Consider the following 20,549-nt stretch of genomic DNA (forward strand, 5'->3'; position numbering starts at 1 on the left):
CACTGTTTTGAAATCTTCTGGTTATATAGCATTTTAGAATGGGGAAATTAGCACATGACATTTGCTGCAGTTTAAATGTTTCCTGCTTCAGTCAGTACTGTTTGTGAATTACTTGTAGTTTCTAGTTGTGTCCCTGTATTAATGCTTGAATTTGAGTATGTTATTACTTCAGTGTTTCCATGTCATGCAAATTTTCCTTCATGTCCTTCATTGGCACACTGGGTGAGTCTACATTTGCTAATGTTGATGGACTTCTTACATGATGCCCTGTGTAACAGGATATTTCTGGGGACAGTGGCTACTTCCTGACAGCTTTGAGTTTATTGGTAAGTGCCATGCAACATTTATGCTTTCAGGTTCTTGAACATACTGAAATTATGCAGAGAAGAATAAGAATGCTAATTGAGAAAGTAGCCTCAGAATAAGATCATATTTCAGTTTGATAATATTCAGCAAACTATGTGATAAAAATTCTCTTGGGTGGTTTTGAAAGCTGATTTGCCTGGTCCACTCTCCAAATATGAGTTGCAAGATGTCAGAAAGGCACAGCGTTTTGTTAAAACAATGGAAAATTATGACCATCCTGATATTTCTGCTTCTAGGAATGGTGGCAAAAAAGAAGAAAATGGATTGGAGGAACTGAAGATAATTTTCTAAACCATTACAATAAACTCATATTCACCATTCAAATTTGTCATTGATGTTCTGGGAAGTATTAATTTGATTTGTGTACAGACATAAGCAATTTTGTAAGTCTGGGAAAGGCTTTTACTAGCTCTTGACCATAAGAACAGTTGTACTGGGTCACTCCAACCTTGGCCGTAGTTGGTAATTGTTGCAGAGAAGAGAGCAGAACAACAGGGCAAGCAAATGCATAGTCACACAGTTATGGAATGTTCCCCAGCCTCCAGCATTTTGACCCTCTGTGTTTTTTGTCTCCTTTATTTTTCTTTTTTGTTTCTCTTAAACATCTGAGCTTTTGAAAGTTTAAAGGAAGTTCTTCCTGAATTTAACTGTATTCCAGATTTACCTAATAATTTGTGTATTATTAGGTGGTCATGATAAAAATGTCAAGAGACTGTAATTCCAGTTTGGTTTTAGTCATGATAATATGCAATAGTTATGGTTGTGTATCTTGTAGTGCAGAGAGGTGACATTCTGGAGGGATTTTTTTGAGGGGCGAGAGGCAGAGAAACTTGGTCACAAATATATATATCAAGACTTATTGCTATGATTCTTGTTATCAACATCATGTCTTCCTGGGAGTTGAAGATATAACTGTAAATTTAAATGGAGGACTAAATGAAACATTTTCTCTCTATGAATAGGCAAGGGTTTTTTTTAAGAGTTGTTTTTTAATATGTCTTGGTACCTTACGTAGTCTTAACTAATGCTATTTAATATTATTTTCATAATTGGTCTTTGTGGAAGCTTATGCAGGACACTAGATTTTGTGCTGCTGTAAAGCATTTAAAGAATAGTTTGTTTATCAAAAACTGTATGTAATTAACTTTCAAGTCAGCCTTGTAGTTATCCTTCAGAATGGTCCTTCAGTTTTCTCTTTCTGTCCTGGGAAAGCTCTTAACTTTTCAGCTATGAAACCCATTTTTTAGAAGTTTTAGCAGTAAAGCAATGCTGTTTACAAAGCTGCCACAAGATCACATTAGGAATAACATAATTCCTAGGTGAAGATATAAGAATGGCTTTTGTACAGGTATAATCTCAATGTCTTTGTTAGAAATAATAATGTAAGACCACATTCTGGAAAGTGGTCCATTTTGGAGCTGCTCTTCAAGCTGACTGAAACACCAACCTGCTTATTTCCTGCCACTTTTATATGTACTTAGGAATATTAAAATGGAAAAAAAAAGAAGTCCTTTAATTTACAACATCTATGCACATCTGCAGAAGAGAAATCTGTACAATCACAGTAGGCATTTAAATTTTACTTAATGTTTTCAGAAGCGCTTATGTGCCAAAGTAATCTTGATACGTGATTTCCTGTTTATCTGACATTCTAGTGATTCCTGAATCCTACCTTGAATGCACTGTCTTGTCCACTGATTTCTAGTTCATAGGTATTTTTGTAAATGAGCTTTTAACCTGAGTGATGTAGGGAGAGGATGATTTTGAGACTTCTTTGCTGACTGCCATGAAAGAGAGGATGTGTACTTTTTTCCATATTAGTGAGGCAGTTTCATATATTCATAGCTTTCTTAAGCAATAAGAAGGAAAATAGTTGCAGTTCTTAGTTTTTATTTGCTTTCTGTTTTCACGTACATGAGTTACTGGAACTTACCTATATTCAAAATAAAGTGCTCTTTGTATAGTACCCCCATGAAAGCTATGAGAGTCAAACTATATAAATCTCTAGGTGTGTTCTGCTGCAATCACTCTTAGTCATAGGTACTTTTTGAGGGGTTACTCTCAATTGTTAAAACTTGATATGCGTGTGAATTTTTTAATCTAAAATTTTCAAGTCTTATTTGGCAAAACATAGAGTACGAAGTATTTCCCACCTTATGGCTTGAAGTGTGATAGAAGAATTTTAACTATAATCATAGGGCTTATCTGGCTTAGTATTGAGTACATTTTTCAACATAATTACATTAACTTGATACTACAAACTGACAGGTCTTTTTAGTTTTACACTATAAATCAAGACATACCTTCAGTCTAAACATGTATTACTGTGTTTTTGAAAATCACACGTTGAATGTAAAGTGTTAATGAACTAATTTTTTAGAATTTAGCAAAGTAGAGTTGATGTGTTAATACAAATAATATGGGAGTGATCTGTGTCACGGAGTTTGCTTTTTTTATGTAGCATTCTCAGGTTTTCTGAGAATATGCAGTGCCTATGCAGTGAGAATATGCAGTGCAGTTTACACCTTTTGAATTAAATGTAAATTAAGAATACTTTAATATCAAGAAGATTACATAAGTGTCCTGATTTTTTTTTTCTTGCAACAAGTTGATGATGGTAGAATATGACTTACTATTGATGTCTCATTTCATTATTAAAGGTCTTGATTAAAATGTGTTTTAGGAGGCTGATTACTTATTGTATAGTCTTACATAGGCACCTCTAAGTAACTGATTTCTAATGCTTCACTGCTTTTAATAACTGATAACTCGTTTCAGGGGAAGTGAAGAACAGTGCATTAATGTTTCTAGTCAGTGTATTTCACTCAACTTCTTTTATTTTGGCAGCATGTACTTTAACAAGCTAAGAACAGCTTAACAATATGCAATTGCATGGCATTTACACTTTAAAAATATCTAATAAATGTAGAAGTGTATAGAAGGTTCATCAAAATGATCCATTATCCAATCATTACTGTGATTCTTTCAGTAAGAGGAAGATAACCTCTCGTGTATGTCAATGCTTGATTGTAGAGAAGTACAACTTCCTTCTTTACAGGAAGTATTTAATCTTTTATCTCACTTTTTGGCCTTGTGATTCTAGTAGGTGTGACATCAGTCTCTCACTTGAGAATTACTGAACATATATATATATATATATGTATGAATATATATACACATCGGCTACTGTGTACAGTACTGTGTACTGTTTTAGCACCTACCAAGTGATGCGTATAATACACACTCCTCAGTTTAACTCATGCCTCACTTCAGAGTTACTGAATTATTTGTGTGCTAAAGCCTGCCATTCTTTTTTTTTTTTTTTCTTTTTTATTCACATGTGCATAACAGAAGAGAATTGGCATGCTTCTAGCACACTCAGAGTGGTCAAACAATGCTGCTAAATCTGTCAGGCAAACGGAGTTGTTACTTGTGCTAATATAGCTATTGCTGGTCCTATTTCATCCCTGCATTAGATGGGGCGCTGTTTTGTGTAGCTGGACTACTGTCTTGTGCTTTCTCTCTGGAGAATGGGATCTGTCAGATTGTGTCGTGGTTCTCACTGGGAGAAAACAATGTCACAGTCCTGAAGGGGTGAAAAAAATGAGTCAAGCATTAAAAGGTCATGAGAGTTTAAAAACAAACAACACAGCATTGGAAATATTTGATATATAGCATCTGTGAATTACTTTTAGGCATAGAGAATAATGGAGTTCCTGAGGCTAGAGTTTTAAAAAAACACCAGCTTTGCTGTGTGCTATAGATTATACAGGGTGTTAGTGCAAAGAATTGCGGGTGAGAAACTGTTTTATATAACAGAAGTAAACAGAACAACTACTGTTACTTCAAAGTTTTTGCTGTCCAACAAAAAAGCAGAGAGAAAATGCGAATATTGATGAGCAAGCTAAGCTCTTGCTGCAGGACACGAGTGAGCTGACTTGCAGTTTTTATATGTATCAATGAGTTTTTAGATGACATTTGAGCAAAGTGGTTTTGTGTACAATAATTGGGACAACTCGCCAATTGTAAAGTCCAGTCAAAAAAAAAAAGGTGACTTCTTTCTACTGAGTGTCATGTGGAACAGGTATGTCTTGCTTTCACCACGCTACCTTTGAATGGCTCAGTGGCACAGCTGCTTCTGAGTGGGTTTTGTAAGAATTTAGTATTCAGTTTGAGTCAGTAACTCAGTAGAGAACTAACATAGAAGAACAAGAAATGGATTCTACTGAGATACTTGGCAGGATGATTTTATTGTGAATTTGAAGATGGATGCTGAAGTAGTGTAAACAAGAAGGTGTATTATGGCGGGACAGGAGAGGGAAGGAAAGTAAGGGAAGAGGTTGCACATCTTCTTAGAAGAAAGCTGGAAGATCAGTTTAGTCATTTTGCACGGCTCCACCCTCAGAAGCACCATGGGAAAGAATATGAAGATATTTGGTTGTAGCTGTGGGCCAACTGGAGATCGTAGAATCGTTTTGGTTGATCATCGAGTTCAACCATAATCCTGACATTACCAAGTTCATCACTAAACTGTGTTTTTAAGTGCCATGTCTGTGCATCTTTTAATTACCTCCAGGGGTGGTGACTCAACTACTTCCCCAGGCAGCTTGTTCCAGTGCTTGACAACCCTCTGAGTGAAGAAATTTCTCCCAAGAAAAGTCAGCGTATCAGTAATAAATGAAGTGAGTCAGGAAAGAATAGACTTTTGAGAGGGTCTTAAAATAATAAGCTACTTATCTTCTTATTTTTTTGTTTTAGATACAAAACAGGAGGAGCTAGAGAGTAAGAGCTAAGAAATCTCTACAGCAGTGAAATGAAGCAGGGTCCTTAAAACAACACATGCAACACTGAGGAGTGCAGTGGGCTAGAGCATGGTGCTAATAACACCAGGATCTTGAGTTCAATTCCTGTATGAGCCATTTGCTGAAGAGTTAGAGTTAGTGATTCATGTGGGTCCCTTCCAATTTAGAATATTCTGTGAATCCATGAAACAGCAACAACAGCCCCTTCCTCTCCCCCCAAAACAAAACAAACAAAAAAAAAAAAGTCAAAAAACCCACCCCCAACAAACCAAAACAAGCAGAAAACCAAACAAAAAAAATTATTTGTCAACACCAAGATGAACTGTTAACCATGACAATAAAATCTTAAGGCTGTGATATTTCTTTGGAAAATCAGTCTGTGATTTTGCACCATGCTTTTTGCTATTTCTTCATTACTCAGTGTTTTGTAGTGCCTTTTAAGATTTTGTGATAGGAAGATAGACAGTGCTGAATCTGATCTGTGATTACAGGAAAGCTACGTGGCTTAGTTGTTAGAATCCAGGATGTATTTAGTCTATTTCCAAGTCCATTTCAATGTGAGGGGCAGACTAGCGAAAAACTGAATCGCCATTTATGAAGTCACATAGGTTTGTTCAAATTCTTTTACACCTGTGACATGAAGTTTTCTTAGACCTGCCTACCTTCCTTACTGGCTTTACTTTTACTAAAATGAGTCACACTTGAATAAGTAATATAAATTTTCTACTTCTTTGTAATGTATGATGCATTTTGAGAAGGAAAAAAAAGATAGCCAGTCTTACCTTGAAGTTAGTATGTCACAGTTATTTTGTTAAATTTTTTATAGGATACTTTTTGTGAGAAGGTTCTTCTGAAGTTTAAAACAAGACTTCACCTGACAGTATTTGACCAAAAAGCTTCTGTTATTTTAGTTCCTTCTGAGGTAATATACCATGAGAGGGTCTTGATTTATTTACTGTCTTGTTTTTCTGCAGCAGTATTGGATTTTATAGGATTGAAGACAGCTAACTTGCTCTATATTTTCAGTACAGTAGTGGAAATGTCTATCATGTTCTCAGTTTTCTCACAGTTCTGTAGTTTTTGCTCTGGCATCCCTAGTTTGCTTCAAATTATTTACCTGCTAATAAAGTTTCTGGGAAATACCTGACTGCCCTCCTAAGCACCACAAACATGTCTTTCCTCAAACTTTTTAGTTTCTAAAAATGAGTTTTTCCTCAACTGAAAGAGGATGCAGTAAGGGAAAAAGTTGGTATAACTGCAGTTTTTTGTGCAAAAATAGAGGAAAATAGTTTTAATATACATTTTCTTTAGGCATCCTTATTATACAGATCTGTCATTGCTACAGATTTATTAATATGGGAAATTGTAGTATCATTGTGTCCTTGTTTCTTCACATCTAAACTGACTTTTTCCACAGGACAACTTGGGCATTTCTGAGTTAATGCCAGTTTTATCAGATAGCCATATAAGAATGTCCATTGCTATTGGACAAGGGGTTTTCTGGGCTAGTTCCTGTGGTCTTTCCTGTCCATGCGGTGAGCTTAATTTTTGTAGGGCTTTGTTGTGCATATGTGGCCATCTGCACTTTCAAAGTCAAAACATACTTTCAGTCATTTTGGAAAGTTATGCTGCTCTAAAACTGCTCACCTGGGATCTTTCTTGTGGTGTAATGGGGAATTCTACAGGTCCAAAAGTGTTGTGAGCCAGGGAAATTCTCAAACATTACCCAAGGCAAGCCAAAGTATAGATACGAGCCACTGTATTTTCAGAGAAACCAGATTATGAGGAAGCTATCTTCCTCTCCTGTTAAGTTCTCTTGAAAGTAAGTTTTTTGATATAAACTATTTGTAGTGCCATTCACTAATCCAAACTACATGCTATATTTTAACTTCTGTTTTTCAGCTTACTTTATGTTTAAATTACAAGGGGATTAACAGTAAAGTTGTTCACTTACAAGATGTAAGGATTGGCGTTTCAGACACTAAATGTATTTCTTTATCAACTGCAAATCTAAAATACTGATTAAAATCTGTTTTAAAGTAAGAGTATCTCTCTTCCGTGGCCTTTAGCATTTATTCTACAGAACTCAGGTATGCATGGTTTTGGTTCCTAGCATAAATCAGATGGATGCTTTTTGGAGCAAAAGTGCTCTGCATCCCTAACTGAGACCAGGAGAGTACCTGTTATATTCTTGAAGCTGCATATTGAATGTATGTTTAGATTTTTCCTCTTTTTTTATTTTTCTTTTCCTGTATCTGCTAATACCCTCTTTTCTTTTGCAGATCCTTGTGATAATATGAGAGAGATTCTCCAAAATGTGGCCAAATTACAGGGCGTGTCAAATATGAGAAAACTAGGTCACTTGAATAATTTTACTAAGGTAAGAACTCAAGTAGTGTCACAGAACAAGTAATTTTACAGGTAAAATGTTTCGTATTTACTCAGTCAGACATTGACTGGGACGTTAATGAAATTGCTTAATATTACAGAACAGTACTTGAAGCCTACATACTGTGGGAAAGGAAGGTAAGAAATAAAGACAAGCAAATATGTGAATGCAGAGTTATGCTGAAGTTTGCATACCTGTCCTGCTGGCTGAATTTTTGTAATATTTTAGTGCTTAGAAGATGGAAGAATCTCCCTATTAATGGGTTAAGTTGCATAACTCAAGATTTGGTTCCTGCTGTGTAGAATTGAAATAAAAAATGTAAAATGCCATACTTTCTGAATGTAAGCTGATTGAGTATGGTGAGGGGGGAGGACTGTATCATTGTACATTATATGCAATGTTTTGAGCACTAATAGAGTAGGAAATGCAACTTTCACTGCAGTTTCCATAGCAAAAAAGACTTAAAGGGTCCATTTCTGGAATATGTCTGTGTTGATGATTTTTGATGTGCTTCTTCCAAATCGTGGATCTGTGACCGGTACACGCTGAAAACACAACAGACATATTGGAAGTTGTCACTGTGAGCTGATGAGGCAAGAATTAAAAACTTACTGCTTCATGAGGGTGTAAGCTGAAGAAAGAAACTGTGAAAGATTTTCAGAAGGACAACAAGTAGTATTTTTTGGGTAAAAGAGAAACCTGTGGAGAGAAGCTGAGATGACTCATTGGAGATGGTCAGAGAGTTAGGGAAAAGGTGCTCATTGTAGGATGGTGAGTGGTTGTGGTTGGACCAGTGTTCCATTTGTCAGTGCAAGGGAAACATGCATTGCAGTCAGCAATGCAGGAGACATTAAAGCTTTAGTGTGGGCCTTACCCAAATTGATGGACTGATAGAGGGTTATAGTGTGTTGTACACCTTTCTGATAGAGATAGGGCAACACACCTGAAAATGAAAACTGATTTCCTGTGACTGAGGATGGATCCTGCAACCAGCAGCAGCCAAGAAATAACACAGTAGAGGAGAATGTAAGGAATAAAGTAAGATTTAAATTATGCTTGCAGATAAGTTTGTTACAAAAAATTGAGTAAGGTTGCCAGAAGTCCATTTGACGTTTTTGACCCAATCTTAAGTGAAAGAGTGAATACTCAAGGGAAGGTGTGGGGAACCAATTGATGCGAGAAGGACAAACATGCATGATAACCTTTGAAATAGGCATCTTGGCTGTTAAAGGCACTCCTTGTGAGATTGACCACTTCAGTAATGTGTAAGATTCACTTAATGGGAGGGTGGGTACTGAGAACAAAATCACAGTAATAAATGTATTTATCTTCTAATGCATTAATAGCAAATCTGTAAGTGCTAAATTTTCTGGATTGATTCAGAGCATGTGTAGGAACGTTCACTGAGAGGTTCATTCACTAAGGAACTGAATGTCACACTGAGATCTCTTTGGGCTATTGCTTTGTGTCTGTCAGAGATCAACCATTGACAGAAAGCTGCTGTTTTCACTGGGATTCCAAAATGTGTTGCAAGAATGCCCTTTATTCTGCTAGAAAAGTCTGATGCATAGCTCGGTTTCCTTTTTCTCATATTCTGGAAACTTAGAAATGTGAATGCTTCCAAATTCTCTAGTTGTCTTAAAATTAAAGAGCTGGATTAGATTTGTAGATGCACAATTTGGAGTGAAAAGTCAATATTTGAACTAGGGATCTTAAAACAGGATCAATTTTGCTATTGAAAATCAGATATAAAATCAGATTAAAATCAGATTAAAATCATCCATAACTGTGTTAAATGAATAAATATGCATATTGTAATAAAAGGTGAACTAAATATTCTTTTTAAAATATAGTTTTGAGAGATTGCATAATTCCATAATTGAATATTTGAAGATTATTTGGGGGTTTTGTTAAACCCAGCATTGAAAACGGAAAATACTTAGAGAAATGTAAGGACGGTTTTCGTAAATTGCACTTAAGACTGGCAGGAAATTATGAGTGTGTAAAGCAACTTAATAAAATTAAATACGATATTTGAAGTTGGAGACTGTAGTTCGTAACCTGATATTGATTCTAAATCAGAATCAACGTGCATGAGGGAATCATGCTACTCAATTTAATATTGAACATTTGCTCTTATATTCATCTCCCTGGAATATGTACTTTGTATAACTTAGGGCATTTGATTTTTAAAACTCTTCCTATTTTGTTTGACCTGTAAATGCAGACATGAGATTAGAATAAAAGTTGCAAGTTGAACTGTGTTGTCTGCCTTGTGGTTGGAACAGTTCTGTGGTTTTCATTCCAGTGGTTAAAAGTGAAAGCCTGGAGCTTGGCGAGATGGTTTTATTTCCTTTTTGCACTCTGTTCTTCTACAATGAGTTGGTGTAGTCTCAGTTCTTCCTTTGTGAGACAGGGGTGTGAGTAACATTGATATGCTAAAGGCTGAGGATGTTTGTATCCTGTGTTGGAATTACAGTGAATATGACCTTGATTTGTTTATAAATTTGTTTATAAATTTGTGTTCCATTTTTAAAGAGCTACTTGTTATCTGCGATATTTGTACTATGGACAGGGAAAGGACCTTTGAACATTTTTAATAGTGTATTTCAGATAAAATAATATGGAACATCTATTATTCTCCTGCTAGAAATACTATTATACTTAAAAGAAAACATCTGAACTATTCTAAGCAGTTGTTCCCAATTACGCCACATTTTTCCTTCAAAGAGTGTGAATCTTACTGTTTTAGTTCTTCAGTCAGGGAAAGCAAAATGTTTTTATCACATGGAAACAATAATGTAATTTACTCCAAATATGGAGTTTCCTGACAAGGATCAGGATAGACACCAAGTTTTGTATTATTTTCAGGATATCTGAGGTTATTCAGATATCTTATGTTATGTTCAGATTTCTTTACTTGAAACTGGACTGGATTTTTAAGGTGAGATCTGTTCCCCTCACCTCCCTCTTTTTTAAGAAGCAGGAACGTAATCATTCTTTCAAAATTACTGAACTAGTACTGATTTGGACTTCAAGGTTTTATGTAGAAGTTAAATACTTTAATTTTTTTTTTAATAATGGTGATCAGAAGTCAACAGGAGTTGACTTCTAGTTCATCTGCAAGAATGAGACAGTAAGGCAGATGCTTTATATGAAGTTTGTGTGCTTAGTTGCCGTAACTCCTGTTTCGTTGCTACTTCCCTTTAAGAGAAATGTTAACTAGCCATGTTCAGGTTTCCACAGTACCCATTATTACTTTGAAAATATTCTTTATAAGTGATATCTTACAAAAACTTGCATTTCATTTATCAAGTATTTGCTAGTTCTCCTTAGTAGCTAAGTAGCATAAGTGTTCAAGTTCTTTGCCGGAACATGAGTTGTTCTTGCCCAACAAGTGGTCTTAAGTTTTCTGTTCCAGGAAATTAGCATTCCCAGTCTGGTGATTCACAGGCTGTGAAAAGGTATGTTTGGTTCCGAATTGTAGCGGCAGCAGACTTAGAAATTTTATCTGCTTTGAATGAGAGTGCACTCCTCCTGTGCTTCTTGTCACCTAGTAAATGAAGCTACAGTTTTGTGGGTGAAAACTTTTATGAAGTACTGCCTCCATCTATATTCCTTTCAAGACACCCTATTTAAGTTAACTTACATTCTGACCTGAAAACTGTTTGAGAATTTGACCTCCAGTAAATGGTCAGTGACACTTTCAAGTGTCACAGCACTTCACAAGTTCGGTACATGCATTTAGCTCTGGTGAACGGAGTGGGATTACCCATCTTTAATTTATATGGCCGCCTACATAAGGCAAGCACCTTGAAGTTTCCCAGCCTCTGCTGATTAGTACCAAAACATCATGGTTACATCTTTTGGGTTTTCCCCACTCCCATGAGAAACAAAGATAAATCACTGAAAACCTGAAAAAACTGTACTATTGCATTTACCTAGTGGAAAATACCTTTGTGATTTGAAGTATTTATTTATAATCCTCTATTATAGAAGGTTTATCCCACTGGGAGCTTCTGAGAAATCTTTCATACCTTTGTAAAACTAAAAGGGTATTTTAATCACAAGCTGAAAAAGAAATCCACAGATACTTAGGAATTTAAGTTTTTCTTTCAAAAAGAGAGTTAAGTCTTAAAGGACAAAATCAAGCAATTAATTTTAGATATAAACTTAGGAATGGAACAGCATCATTTTTCATAGTGATATGGAAAATTATATTTTCAGTCTGTTTGAAACTAACTGTCATTATTTAATGAAGCTTTGCTATTCTGCTCTGTATATCTGTTAGCTTTTGGCCATGCTGCTGACTTTCACTGGGATGGTATGGATATGGCCATAGAGGCTTTCACAGATTGTGTCTCTTATTCATATTCTGTCATTTTAGAGTCTCTTTGTCTTTTGCAAAACCCAGGTGTCTTAGACTGAATGTGTTGCCTGACTGCAACATTAATCCAAATAGATAAACCACTGACAAACCTGAAATCTCACAATGATGTAGCAGATAGGAACAGAACATGTACTTAAAGACATTCAGCTGTGAAACAAATATGTCTAAATCCAGAGTCCACAGTTTCAGTAGGGGCATCTCTTAAGACTAGGATCTACATAGTAGTCTTTGCTTAAATATTACCAGTCACAGCTCAAACTATATTTCCAAAGTTATAATGCACAGAATAATATAATATTTTTACCTAGTAATTGCTGTGGCTATTCTGCTAAATATAAATTGGAATGGTCTCAAATATGCACTGCATTTGTGCATGTTGTTGACCTCCTATGGTTTTGTTGTTCTGAGCTACTGTTTCCAAGACATGTTGATATGTTACTCATATTGCTGTGACTCATCTGAGTAGTATGAAGAACTCATAGCTGACAGTAAACATGAAAAAAACCTTCACTGTAAATTAGTCACTGTCTGGCCTAGTGTATGTACCATTTTGTCCTAATATTTAATCTTATCCTCAGAGAGTTTTTGCTATGCCCAGTCACTGTGGTTTTGATCACAAAATACTAATTTTGAAGTGGGCTCATTTGCAGATTTAATTCAGAATATACTGTATTTGGTTTTGTTTGTACCGATATAAAAATATATAAAATTTATTATGTGTTTTTAAAAATTTATACTTTTTAAAAGTAAAATCAATATATGAAAAATATATATAAGTAAAAATAATTTCATCATTCCAGGTATTATGTGATAATCCATTGCCATTTTAATGAACTATGTCAATCTATAGCCAAAGATAGATTTCAGTATTCTGGTACTGCTTGTCTACAGAGTTATGCTATCATGGTATGTATGTTAATTGTTAAATCTTACAGTCAGACATATGACAGTTACTTGACTTTGTCAGGAGTTCAGCCATCTACAAATACCACTGCATTTGGGCCAGAATCATTGATCTGCTTAATGTTGTTTGAAGGTGAAATGCGAAGAAAGTTTGTTTTTTAGTATAATATATTTAAGGACAGACATTTATAACATAGCAAATACCCAAGGAATTGGAACCAGCTGAACAGTCTGTTCTTTATAGCAGCTTCCATGACTATTTTCCCCCTTTCAAACTTATAGAAATCCAGCCTTACCAGCCAGTTTGTTTTTTCCTTTTCCAAGGTAAAATAAAACAAATGGCTCAGCCTTCATGGGTGGATTTTCTGTCTGCCTTGTCCATTTTTCTGCTACATGTTTTCCACTTTGCTCTTAAAATGTGGCACACAAAATTTTGTTCTTGCAGTTTTGAGAACAACTAGTGAAATGGAAAAAGTCTTTTAATCTGAAACATAATGCAGTCCTATTAGTATTTCCAGAGATAAAATTTGTTTTGTTTTTTCTTTTAAATTAACATTCTGAATGTGAATTTCTGGACATTTTCTATTTCTCTGCAGGCCTACTTTCATTTCTTATGTGTCTGTTAATTTGTAGTATTCTGAAGGATATGACACTCTCTTCCTACTGTTTAGTTAAATCTTCTTACTGAGTTTAGGCACGCCTTTCAAGTCACTGAACCATTTTTGAATTCTGGTCTTGCTGTCCATCTTTTTAGGCCCTTTTCTATATGGAACATATATAAATTACAAGGAAGGCTAATACATAAATACTGGTGTCCCATTAAAGGGAGAATAAACTAGTAGTTCTTTTTTTGTGGGAGCAATATTCCAGATGCATGCACAGACACCATCAAACACTTCCATAATTATTATTGTCAAATTCAGAAATTTATATGCAAACAGCAGTTAAACTTGATGAAAGTTTTAACTTGACAGGTTACATGACTGTGTTTGAATTTCAAGATAAGATCAAGTTCTTTTCCGCATTGGTGAAGATGTATGCAGTGGGAGCACATACATAGGTGAAAACAATTGGTATTGAGGAGCTAATAACCACTGTATAGAATTGGTGAGAATGACAACCAGACTACAACTGGTTCAGTGAACTGAATGTTTTTTAGCAGTGCAGCAAGTTAGGTGGGTTCCTGGAAGATGTCAAATGCTTCCATTTAATCTCAGGACTGCTAAAGATGCAAACCAATGGTAAATGTGTGATAGGAGACTGCTTCACTAGTGCACTAGTGCACACTATAGCAGCTTTCTAAAAAATGTGGTTTTCCTTCATTGAAATTACAATTCTATGGGTTTTTTTAAAGTAGGAAGAATAGGCTGTTGAGGACAATCTGTTGTGTTAAGTTAGGATTTCTCATTTGTGTCTGGGGTGGAATGCTGGGGAAAGGTTTAGATGTATAAATGATTAGCCTAAACAACTATTGATGTAATTGTCTGCAACTGAACAATGAACTGTTTTTACTCACTGTCTTCTCGCACTGCTTTGCTTACACTCTGCTAGCCAATTTTTACAGTTCGTAAGATGTCAATAGAAATGCTGAAGCAGCAGTGGTTGCCTTAGGCAGTCCAACAACGTGGCATAAAAATAGATTGATGTTAGGAAGTGACATGCTGTCATAACCAGTTAGTGCATCAATTGTCTAGTTTTATTATCATTTAAATTTGAAAGGTGGTAAAAAAAGGTATGTAAAAACTTTCTGTATGTTTTATATTTGTCTTTGGTTAAGAAAAATGCAAAATCCAAAATGCTTCAATTAACTTAAATTTTTTGAGCCCAAACATGGAGCTTATCCAGGCCAATTTAATAATCTCTCATTAATAGCTTTAAATTTCAGCATTATCACTAAGTATTTTTCTTGAAAGACAATTTCGTGAGACATAATGTGATCACTGAATTAATTTCTGGTTGTTGAGCATAAACCCAAGAACTGTTTGAATTTTAACGATCTTTCTAATAAAATGGGTTTACTTAAAAGAGGAGTTTCTGTCAATATGCCATTTTTTCAGATGGAGGTGAACAGTAGAACTGAAGCATGGAACACACTAAATACTTACAGTAGCCTTAATTTGGTTGTTTGTGTTGTTTATTATAAATTTCTTATTGTTAGCAGTAAATACACATAAAGAATGTGTCACAGGGTTTGATATATTGCAGTATTTTCAGAGCAGAGGTAATGACTAGTTAGCACAAATACTTCCTGAATTCCTCACCAAGGAGAAACTTAATACTGCGCTGACTTAGAACTGAACACATGCCTGTTTTGAAAATGGAGGACAAAGTGCAAAGCTATTGCAATCACTATTAGTCACTTGAGTTTTTGGAAGTGCTCAGAAAAGTGCTTTGGGATTTGGACATGATAATATTTTATAATTTTAGCCAGGGATAGTAAGTGAGATTACTAGGAATTTCTTTGCTGCTCTTGAAAAGAAGAACAGCATCAGCTCTTCTTACAGAAGAGATCGTTTCCCTTTCCTCAAAAGGCTAAAACATTGGCAACCTAGCTTGCTCCTTTTAAACATGGTTTTGGACTTAAAAACTGTGCTTATAAATCTTTTCTGTTCACAATGAGTAGATATGGTTGAAGTGTCCAGTTTGTGACAGTTTACAGCTGTCTTTTTGTGTTCATAAATTCAAACTTTGCTCTGATTTTTCAGAGGTACAAGTTCTATAGAATGGGTAGCAGGCCAAGACCAAATGTCAGTTACAGGACACTTGGTAATGCCTTCCAATTTTTTTGTACTTCTGTGCTACTGTGACAAAATACAACAGTGGACCATCAGTGTCAGTCTTTGTTTCAAAATTCTCACCTGAGCCCCTGCAGATTTGCTTTGACTTCAGTAATTTTTGCTCTCTGCTCAAATTACCAGTTGCCAGCTAGCAATCTGGTGCTGAAAAATGGACTGACCAGTACACAGCTTACACAACTATGGAACCTTTTTTTGCTATGAAAATCCACAGGTGATTCCCTGTATCTGGTGTGTATAGGAACACAGTACAGACAGCAGAAATTCTCAGGGAAGTCTGAAGCTGGTATTCTCTCCCTTGCTACAAATTAAATTCTTCAGGTTTTTTTGAAAGCATTTCCCAAAATCTATGATTTTTCATGGTTATTTTTGGAGATCTATAAATAATAAATATTTTCTTTTATTTTCAGCTTCTTTGTAATACTGGCCATGCTGAAGAAAAATTAGGTTTTACCTATGACAGCATCATAATATGGTAAGTATTAAAGAACACTAGGCAATCCTTAGGAACTTCAGTTGTTTTGGTGCAAGTAAATAAACTTTTTTTTGTACTTCTGAACAAGTATTTTGTATTTATAATATGTTTGAAGCTTCATAATGCAAGTATATAACCTGCAAATATTTTAATGAGTAAAATCAGAAATATGTTATTCACTTTTAGGCAAACAGAGACAAACCCTCCAAGTTAGAAGTGTAGATTTCTTCATTATATTCCTCAGAGATGTAAAAGTACCTCTAAGTATTTCAGTAGTTGTAGAAAGCACTTCTAATAAAAATGTACATCTACAAAATACAGAGCATACTTTTGATACAGAATCAAGATTTAAAGATCAATATTTTATGTTGTACTGGTATGTATGTGTCCATGAAACTGCTTGCCTTGCTACTGACATGTCCTGTGTATATACTTTTAAGTGGAATTTCTGTCTATTTTGTGGCCATTTTGACTGTCAAATGTAACTACATGCTTATTTCCACACAGAAATTCGTAAATTTCTGTTGAAGACCAGCATTGGTGATAAAAGCAAATAAGATCTAATATTTACTGCATTTCTCTGTTCTTTCAATTTAGATCTCACTTAAGCAAAAAAGCTTAGGAAAGTTAATTGCTCTCTGAGCAAAATGTTGGGAAACCTTGTGTGTTTCCTTAGCTAAAACTGATGTCTTTATCTTTTTGACTAGCTGTATTTTTTCATTGCATACCTAAAGATAGTGACACATCTCTTTTTGGTAGCTTTTTCTTTTGAGTGTTGAATCTCATGATAGTCTTTTCCTTTGTGGTGGTTTCACTGTGCCAGTTCTTTGACTGGTCTACCACTTCCTCATGAGGGGAAGAGGAGGGGCAGGCACTGATCTCTTCTTTCCATTGACTAGTGACAGGACCCGAGAGAATGGCCTGAAGTTGTGTTAGGGGAGGTTTAGACTGGATATCAGGAAAAGGTTCTTTACCCAGAGGGTAGTTGGACAACAGAACAGGCTTCCCTGTTGGCAGCGGTCACGTACCCAAGCCTGGCAGAGTTCAAGAAGTTTTTGGACCATGCTCTCAGGCACAGGGTGTGATCCTTGGGAATGTCCTGTGCAGAGCTAGGAGCTGGACTCAAAGATCTGTGGTATCAAGAATACATTCAGTATCAACTCAGGCTGGGCTTGAACTGATTAAGAGCAGCTCTGCTGAGAAGGACTTGGGGGTCCTGCTGGACGAGAGGCTGGACATGAGTCAGCAGTCCCACATCCAGGCTTGCAAGCCCAGAAATCTGTGTCCTGGGCTGCATCCAAAGCAGCATGGGTAGTCTATTCATATTACAGGAAAGATGGTCTTGGAACAATTCCCTGTTTGGTGCTGAAAGTAATAATCTGTTCATCTTCATTATGGTATAGCAGCCTACTTGGTCCAGGTATCACCTGGGAGTAGGCTCCTGTTATAGTGACTTACCCTGGCCAGGTATTCACCTAAAGACTCTAAAGATTTTTTGCCTGGGAGTAGCTGATTACCATGTAGAGCAACCGTAGAATAAGGAAAGCAAAGAAAAAAAAAACACCAAAAAAACCAACCAACCAACCAACCAAAAAAAAAAAAAAAAAAAAATAAACCCCACCTTTTTAGAAGTAGAAATTCAGTCTCAGTCGCTGAAGTATTTATGTTCTTAGATGTCCAGTGAGAAATCCTATTAGAAAATATCACTGGCAGGTTGAGGATTCCCACCCCACCCTGCCTGTGGTTGAGGAAGAGGGACAAATATCTTGAGGGCCTTCAAAAGGACAGTCATGCTTTCTAACTCAGTTTCTAGAATCTTCCATATCTCATTTTTTCTCACCTACCTTATTCTACCTCTTAATTTTCTTGGACTAATATGCTCAGCTGTTTTGTCAAATAACAGCTTGTGTACAGATTTTCATTCTATGTCATTTCATGGAAGTACAAGCTGTTAATTGGGGGAAAAATTAATTTGTGGCTTTTTAAGATTAATATATTGTTTACATCTGCTGACCAAGATGAGGGCTTGCCTCCTAGGTTGCACATGAGAAGACCTGAAAGTCAGAAAATTAGTTCAGAACATTTATTTTTAAAAATCATACTTTTTGTCTTAAATGAGTGAGTAATAGGTGCATGTCAGATGGTGAAGTCTACCTGCTGCCTAATAGTTGTTTGTCCCTCTTATTTTCTTCATTGTAGTCTGAGGTTAGCTTTACTAAATGAAGCAAAAGAGGTGCGAGCAGCAGGATTGCGAGCCCTCCGCTATCTTATTCGAGACTCCAGTATTCTCCAGAAGGTGCTAAAGTTGAAAGTGGATTATTTGATAGCCAGGTAATTTTTCTCTTTCTTCTTGTTGTAAGTTGAAAAGTTCTAAATCACTTTCCTTTTCATGGTTGATACAGGAGAGAAGTGTTTTCATATTCTCTTACGTTTTTAGTAAGTAGTTTTATAAAATACATTTTTCTTCAACAGAATATTTCATCACACTAGCTAATCCAAATAAAATGCTGTAATCCAAATAATTTCTACTTTTAGTCAGAAATGCCATTAACTATAAATTAATAACGTTGAAATAATAATCATTTTAATGTTTTTAAGTTTTTGTATGGGAATTGTTTGATTCTTTGTATTATCACATTGCTGTGATAGTTGATGTCCAAGAATTTCTGGTCTAAATATAATCAATGACGCCACAGAAAAATACCAAAGGGCAAACCCAACAGTGAGATAATACAATCAGCATGATGATTAGATGTAGATAATAGCATTTCTAGTGCTTCCTTTAATTAATTTTTTTATTCAACATGCTGATACAGATGTGTGTGAATCTGTTTATAAATATACGCATGTAGTTTTAGTGTGCTGTTCAACTTTTCTGGAGCAAAAGGATTTTTCTCATCTCAAACACTAGAACACTCAAGGTGTGTTGATGTGACACATTACAAGTATGTGGTGTGGTCTCATTTGCAAATGACAAGTGCAGCTAGCTTGGAAAATAATTGTTGGAGCATTATGCTTTGCCATTTTATATTTGAGAACATTTTAGTGACTTAATTGTAATGTAAATAGTTGAGAAAATATAAACCAAGCCTAACTGATGTATCATGAGTATATTTGCTGAAAAGTGTACTTTTTAAACCATAAGTCAATTCTTTTTCTTTTGTACTCATATGCATAAATATTAACATGAGTTGTTAACAGGTAAGGTGAAAGTCACAAAATGTGTTTTTTTAACTTAATTTAGGTGCATTGACATACAGCAGAGTAATGAAGTAGAAAGAACACAAGCACTTCGATTAGTCAGAAAGGTAAAATCTCCTATATATGGTTGTATCTGCTGTGCCACTCAATTGTGCTGACTCCTGGTTGGCTCCTGGTTGTCTCCACCAACAGTGCTTTTTCAGAGTCTCTAATTCCTTGCTTTACCTTTATCATGTAATACAGCTGATAATTTAAAAGACAGAAAAATGTAGTAAAGAGAGTTGCTTTGATTTTACAATTTTACTGTTTAGAATCTCAAGCGTGCTAGAAAAATTGTGCTGGGCAAGGTTTGAGAAACCTATCAAAGAGTGAATGCAAGAGCATAAAAACAACATAAAGTTTCAATATTGAAATTATGACTACTTTATTGTATAGTTTGTTTAAACATCTGTGAGTCAGAGATGGGGAGATTTTCTGCCATGTGAGAACAGAGCTAAATTGTCACTGAAGTGATCATTCAAGGAATGCTTATAGCCTTACTGCTTTGTTTGTGGCAGTTAATGCTATCCACAGGATTTTCTCTCAGATACTCAATGATAACGTGTTTAGTCTATGATGGTTACTGTACTGTGCACCCATGGATGTAAGACTTGAAAGTATGGTAGCTGCATTTTCAAGTTTATCCTAGGGAAGTTGGCATATAGAGGTACCAAATGTATTCAGGAAACAAATATCCTGCCTTTGTGCTGGACTTAACTCTTCTTTATTGTTCTCATATTCTTATAGAAACTACCAAAGACTGGAGTAAAGTTTGAAGTAGATGAAGAATGGTTTCCCAGGCATACTGTCTATGTTAAATCTCTATTTGTGTTTTAAATCTACCTAAATATATTTTCTGTCTCGCAGAAGATACAATGTACTTGATTAACAATTATGCCAAAAAAGAGAGTTTTAAATATTAAACAGGGCTACCTCCAAACCCAAACAAGCCAAAAACAAACAAAAAAGCCCCAGTATAAAGGAGTAAGTCCTTGAGGAAGTTGCACTTTCATAATTAAAGTTTTTTGAGAATCTACTTTGAAAGAAGAGCTTCAGTGTAGACTCATCAGAAGATGGAAGCACATCCATAATCAGTTTTATTTGGGTCAGAAATTTGTCCTCATTATTCCTGTGCTTTTTTGAGCATTTTCTACTTGAGCAAAAGCTTCTGTCTTGCATGAAAGAGGAG

The 20,549-nt window shown here is 35.5% G+C and overlaps 1 protein-coding gene across 2 annotated transcripts in view; it reads left to right on the forward strand.

Moving 5' to 3' along the window:
- Positions 1 to 20,549, forward strand: part of RICTOR (RPTOR independent companion of MTOR complex 2) — a 74,626-nt gene that overhangs the window by 8,810 nt on the left and 45,267 nt on the right. The window contains exons 3-6 of one of the 2 annotated variants that reach the window (XM_053969034.1): positions 7,451 to 7,548; positions 16,056 to 16,120; positions 18,320 to 18,451; positions 19,365 to 19,428. In XM_053969034.1, the coding sequence (XP_053825009.1) occupies positions 7,451 to 7,548; positions 16,056 to 16,120; positions 18,320 to 18,451; positions 19,365 to 19,428 (359 nt within the window). Of the gene's footprint in view, positions 1 to 7,450; positions 7,549 to 7,675; positions 7,695 to 16,055; positions 16,121 to 18,319; positions 18,452 to 19,364; positions 19,429 to 20,549 lie in introns of those variants that run through there. The other variant, XM_053969037.1, reaches the window with a different exon arrangement.

This window comes from Vidua chalybeata, chromosome Z, assembly GCF_026979565.1.
Source record: "Vidua chalybeata isolate OUT-0048 chromosome Z, bVidCha1 merged haplotype, whole genome shotgun sequence".
In the NCBI taxonomy this organism is placed as follows: domain Eukaryota; kingdom Metazoa; phylum Chordata; class Aves; order Passeriformes; family Viduidae; genus Vidua; species Vidua chalybeata.